At 34.0% G+C, this 6,379-nt stretch overlaps 2 protein-coding genes across 3 annotated transcripts in view; both read left to right on the top strand.

The window, feature by feature from the left end:
* Nucleotides 1–3,149, top strand: part of LOC117122546 (putative N-acetylated-alpha-linked acidic dipeptidase) — a 26,332-nt gene extending 23,183 nt beyond the window's left edge. The window contains exon 18 of the mRNA XM_033268148.1: nt 335–3,149. Within this exon, the coding sequence (XP_033124039.1) occupies nt 335–518 (184 nt within the window). The 3' untranslated portion in view covers nt 519–3,149. The remainder of the gene's footprint in view (nt 1–334) is intronic.
* A 126-nt stretch (nt 3,150–3,275) lies between these two features.
* LOC117122579 (bifunctional peptidase and (3S)-lysyl hydroxylase Jmjd7-like) overlaps nt 3,276–6,379 on the top strand; it is a 25,942-nt gene continuing 22,838 nt past the window's right edge. For both annotated transcript variants that reach the window (XR_004447727.1, XM_033268198.1), the window contains exon 1: nt 3,276–4,429. The gene's annotated coding sequence lies outside the window, so the exon portion shown is untranslated. The remainder of the gene's footprint in view (nt 4,430–6,379) is intronic.

Raw genomic sequence — 6,379 nt, 5'->3', positions numbered from 1 at the left:
TATATTTCTGTTGCTATTGCTATTATTGTTATTATTGATATTGCATTACATTGCTATTGCTGTTGCTATTATTGTTATTGCTATTGCATATTATTATTATTATTATTATTATTATTATCATTATTGCTATTGTATACTATTGATATATATAGGGCCTACTATTGCTTTTAATGATATTGTTATTGTTGTTGCTACTTTTGTTATTATTAAACAATTTGGAAAATACATCGAATTACATTTTTTATATATTACCTATCTAAGCTACATATGACGTATAATATAAATTTACATAATTCAGTGAAGGCATTAATCAATCATTTCTACCCATATACAGGCACATCGTATTTGCACCGAGCAGTAAGAACAGCTACGCAAGCGATAAATTCCCAGGGATCGTCGATGCAATGTTCGACATTGAAAATAACCCGGACGTTAACAAATGGGACGTGGTAGAAGAACAATTGTCCATCGCAACATACACTATCCAGTCTGCAGCCAGTACACTGCAACCCTTTTAAGTTATAATCAAACACAAGGAAAAGCCCTACCTTAAACCCTGTCCAGACAATCAAAAATTTAATTGACAAAAACATGCCTAATATCATGTTCATGATTACATCACACCATGAACATATATAGGCATATTATGACTATATATGGGCATACAACAGTTTAGTTTTTTTTGTAAAAGAAATTTGATGGTGTGGACAGAGCTATAAAGCCCTCTGTCCAGGCTATGAAATTGTGTTTGAAAAAAAAAATATGACATGCCTAAATATGGTCATGATGACATCAAACTATGACCATATATAGGAACATTATGACTATATATGCACATACAACAGTTTTTGTCAAAGAAAATTTGATAGTGTGGTGGACAGAACTTTACTCTTACAGTGAGTTTATATTTTTGATTTTGTTAATGAAGATGACTAAAGCTAATTTCACACGGTCAGTTTTTGTCCTCAAATATATATCCAGGGTAAAAATTATTAATAGGGCGAAGCTGGTTTGAGTCCCATGTTCTGTGATTTTACTGCGATACTTGCTTTAATCTGTGGTCCCCTTGGATATCCAAAGAGATGGGAAAAGAACTGAAAATTATAGAATGTGTTCTATTTCCTTCAAATATTTAATGACATTTGGAAACCATCAGCCAATCACAGCGCAGAAAGTATAGACATTTTGAAAATGGTAGATACCTGCATAGGAATAGATCCTGTACTGTATCAGTATATAGACCCTATGATTGTCCCTAAACTTCCTATGAGTTGACAAGTTATTTATCAAACAATTTAATAGTGTTGCTAGGAAATATCGAGTGTCTATATAGGCCATACTCCTGTCAGAATGAAAAACTGAACCAAAAGTTTCGTACTAGTTTGACCGTTTGGAAAGAGCTTATGTAAAGATACTATTGATGCAATTGTGTTTCATTGACATAATTGTTGACCAACGCCTTCATACATTCAATATGAATACATTGATATTATCAATGTATGATGAATGACATTTTTATATTATTAATCGAGTATAATTATGAAGTTGCTATAGTAATCATATAAATAATAATAATAATAATAATAATAATAATAATATTAATAATAATAATAATAATAATAATAATAATATTAATAATAATAATACAGAAGTACAGTCCCCATAACTGGTAATGACTGATTTACTAGGCACACGTACACATTTATAGTTTCTTCAATGACATTAAAGATAAGTATATTTTTTTCAGACCTATTATTGGATTTGTAAAAACTAATTAAATGCTAAAGTGACGTAACTTCATTCAGAAATGTAGGCCTATGTATACACGTACATTCAGTTTCATAAACTGTAGACGTAAATTTTATTAAGAAAATCATTGTTGTATTGTATTGTTGATATACAATTTTTATCATTATGGACATAGTAGGCCTATCGGTAAGATTTTTAAAGCATGAAAATTCAATTTCCGTTGGTGAGGACTCTCACACACCCCTACCGCAAAATCCTGCATCTGCCCCTTATGTGTAAAGTGAGGTAAATCTGCTTACCTGTAGTTTCCAGTGTGAGTCAGAGAAACAGAGTGGGGCGAATAAATGTACAGTACGTGCCGACTTTCATTCCTGATGATGACATAATTAATGTCGAAATATTGAATCCCAACACGATGGTGTGTATTTCAATACTTGGAGTATGTATTATACTTTCTTGCCGACTTTCTGTTTTTGAACTTCCCTTGATAACATGTTAAGTATATACGTCATAGTCTAACGGGGGCCTATATTAAATATGATACTTTGCGTCATCCAAATATCAGGCCTATAACCGAATAAAATAATGATTACATTAAAAAATTACCTATAGTTATTTTATGATGAGTAAGCAAATGATATCATCTTTACCATGACCACCACCACCACCTCTTCATCGTCGTCATCATTATCATCATCTTCACCTCATCATCATTATCATCATCTTCACCTCATCATCATTGTAATCATCATTGCCATCTTTGGCGGATCCTGAATTTTTCACATTTTCAGAATAGATAAGTGAGTATCGCTAATTTCAATATGTGCTTTGAAATTTTAAAATTTAGTGGCAAAAGGGAAGGAGGGGCACGTGCTTGCTCTACGCCTGCCACCATTATTCTCGTCGTCATCATCGTCATCATCATCATCATCATCATCATCATCATCATCATCATCACCATCATCATCATCATCATCACTTTCCTCTTCCACCTCCTCCTCGTTATAATCCGCATCATCATCGTTAAACTACACTGTCCAATCAAACATTATTCACTGGACTAATGGAAGTGAGTGAGTTAATTCCTTTCTTATCATTCATACTCCAAAATGTATTATGCATGTATCATCATAGAAATAAATCATCATATATTGCTGTACTGTTCTATTAGTCGTCTTATTGACAATTGAACGTCAATGACAGATATTGACATTGTGTCACTTGGCACTCTATACACTGCAGATGATGAACTTTTATAAAGCAACTCAACAGTGTCACTGTTAAATATATTCCAATAGATAATAGCGCCATGCTTCACTGGTTATGTTTTTTTTCCCTGAATATTTCGAAGATGTACGTAGGCCTACAATAATGAAATAAAAGAAATTGAAGAGATTATATATATTCCTCCCTAGTCCCTGTCTCTTATACACATCTAGATGTGTATAAGAGACAGATATATATAAATCAATCTATTTGTTTGCTTCCATTGAATGTAAGGCTATATGTAGTTACACGTATCCTAAAATCTACTCATGTTTTTTGGAAATCTTTCATCCTCTCTGAATTTATTCCGTAAACGTTCTTAGCGATCATGTTAAGCTGCTATTGTGACATTAACATTCCAAAAGTTTTCCCTTCGGAAATTTTGGTCAGGGCCAAATTTAGTTCCCAAGGGGGGCGAATACACTATGGATTTAGGAGGTCGAGATTCATACACCCGGCACTAGGCCTACAGCTGTATCCTGAGAAAGCATTAGAACAAGAGCGGCAAAAGGTAAAAGTAAACCAGAACACAAGTATAACAGGAGAAAATGTGAGATTTCAATTTAAAACGTGACACCAGTTAAAAGCATGGTTTTTACCATTCCAAAAATATATCACATCCAGAGTCTTTTTTTACGGCATTTTCGGATGTGAAGCGTCAACCGGGGGCCGTTGGCATGAGTTAAGACTTGGGGGTTATGCAGGGAGCCGTCAATAAGTTCCCCCGGGAGAGGAAAATTCCAAATAACTCCGACATTTTCATTTTTCAGGGGCTGTATTTTGAATGAAAATTATACGACTAAGTATATATTATTAGGCCTACTACGTTTTCAGAAGATTCATAGTAAGAAGTGCTTCTTTTTATCCTCTTACAAGAGAAGCCTGCAGCATCAGCAGCTGTTCTAAAGGCTATCATTGGTAGTAGGAGGCCTAAGTACTTCAGCCCCACCAAGGTTGGGGAACAAATTTGATTATGACCCCTATAGATTGCCGGAAATGTCACTCTCATACTTAAATTTGTATATAATATTCTTATTTTCCCCGGTGTTTTTTTTTTTTTTTGTCTTAATTTAGGAACATTTATGGTCCTGGCCACTGAAGAAATGAAATGAACACAGTGGCCTAATCAATAATTAAGCTTAATTAATTTTTTTTCACCTATTAGGTTGGAAATTATTTTAGATTATTGTTTTTAGGTATATTTTTTTCAATGGGCCCCTAATAGCCTTTTGGCCCACCATAGTAGAATGTTGTCAACCGATGAGGGCGCTCAATTGTAAACAGTAAACACACACTACTACATGCTTGCAACATCAGCGTGAGCTGACTGCATTTCTAAGAGCGAGCTTGTTGTAGTACGTCGGATTTTACTGTTCAGCATCCTTTTATAAAAACAGCTTGACTGATTCAGTGGGTAAGTACTCGAAAGGAGGTGTACCCTTGTAATAATGACTTACAACATCATCAAAACGAGCCATGATAATAATGGTCTGGTCTAGAGGCTAGGGCCTAGTAAGGCCGCCTCCTCCCTAGTCCTACCCAGCTCCACCAGCTAGGAAACCTGTGTTCACATGGAGGCTAGGTGACGAGTCAGCAGGACTAGGACTCTGCCAGTGCCTAGTAAGTTGTGCAGCGCAAGAGTCAAGTAGTTTAGTGGTGGTACAAATAATTATATATTATACTATTATGAATGAGCTGCTACTTCACTTGACGTGCCACTTGACTTTTGCACTGCGCCAATTGAGTTCCGGTGTCCCCACTTGTAATTTATCCTTGAAGACATCATGCCAAAAGGATGAACAACTGCTACAGTGCAGAAGTCAATGTAGCAGCACAAACACAAAAATGGTACAGAGAAAAATATTACGTGGTAGCTCAAACATTTGTAAACAATCATGAACTCTAAGGACCATCAGTTTATTAAAAAAACAATGCATCTCACATTCATTGGCGCTAATGCACTTTATTACTGTAACACTTCTATCTTCAAAACTTGTCTTTTTACCTACTGTGTGCTCCTAAAAATATCTTACGATGTTTCTTCATTCAGATTCTGCTTAATAACATCGGTTTTTAGGCATTTTATTACTAAAAACCACGGCTTTTAACGGTGTAGGACCGGTTCGGCCGTACACTTGTTCGGCCGTATGATATTCATTGCCCAAATAAGGGTTATTGTATGGAACGCCGTGTAGTGTATAATCAAAGCATGAATTGGATGTCACTGTACTGTACAGTGCAATGTTGAATGCGGGTTAGGTGGTGGTGCAGGGGAACCTTATAATAAAAATAAGGATTACTAATAAAAATGTGTTGTTTGTTTTTACTTCTACTGGTGGTACACGAGAACCTAATAATAAAAATAACGATTACTAATGAAAATGTGTTGTTTGTTTTTACTTCTACTGGTGGTACACGTTAACCTTATAATAAAAATAACGATTTCTAATGAAAATGTGTTGTTTGTTTTTACTTCTACTGGTGGTACACGGGAACCTAATAATAAAAATAACGATTTCTAATGAAAATGTGTTGTTTGTTTTTACTTCTACTGGTGGTACACGGGAACCTAATAATAAAAATAACGATTACTAATGAAAATGTGTTGTTTGTTTTTACTTCTACTGGTGGTACACGGGAACCTTATAATAAAAATAACGATTACTTATGAAAATGTGTTGTTTGTTTTTACTTCTACTGGTGGTACACGAGAACCTAATAATAAAAATAACGATTACTAATGAAAATGTGTTGTTTGTTTTTACTTCTACAGTACTGGTGGTACACGGGAACCTAATAATAAAAATAACGATTACTAATGAAAATGTGTTGTTTTTTTTTTACATGTACTTCTACTGGTGGTACACGGGAACCTAATAATAAAAATAACGATTACTAATGAAAATGTGTTGTTTTTTTTTTTACTTCTACTGGTGGTACACGGGAACCTAATAATAAAAATAACGATTACTAATGAAAATGTGTTGTTTGTTTTTACTTCTACTGGTGGTACACGGGAACCTTATAATAAAAATAACGATTACTAATGAAAATGTGTTGTTTTTTTTTTACTTCTACTGGTGGTACACGGGAACCTAATAATAAAAATAACGATTACTAATGAAAATGTGTTGTTTGTTTTTACTTCTACTGGTGGTACACGGGAACCTAATAATAAAAATAACGATTAGATGTGTATAAGAGACAGGATGTACGTAGGCCTACAATAATGAAATAAAAGAAATTGAAGAGATTATATATATTGTTATTTTTACACATTTTACACATACACTTGTGTTTTTCTGACCTTTTTTTCTATATTTCTATTTTCTATATATATATATATATATATATATATATATAT

This window comes from Anneissia japonica, unplaced genomic scaffold (assembly GCF_011630105.1).
Source record: "Anneissia japonica isolate Jap-2015-1 unplaced genomic scaffold, ASM1163010v1 scaffold1889_len2455224_cov183, whole genome shotgun sequence".
Taxonomy (NCBI): Eukaryota; Metazoa; Echinodermata; class Crinoidea; order Comatulida; family Comatulidae; genus Anneissia; species Anneissia japonica.
Note: the sequence above shows the minus strand (reverse complement) of the source record. Positions and strands in the feature narration are given on the sequence as shown.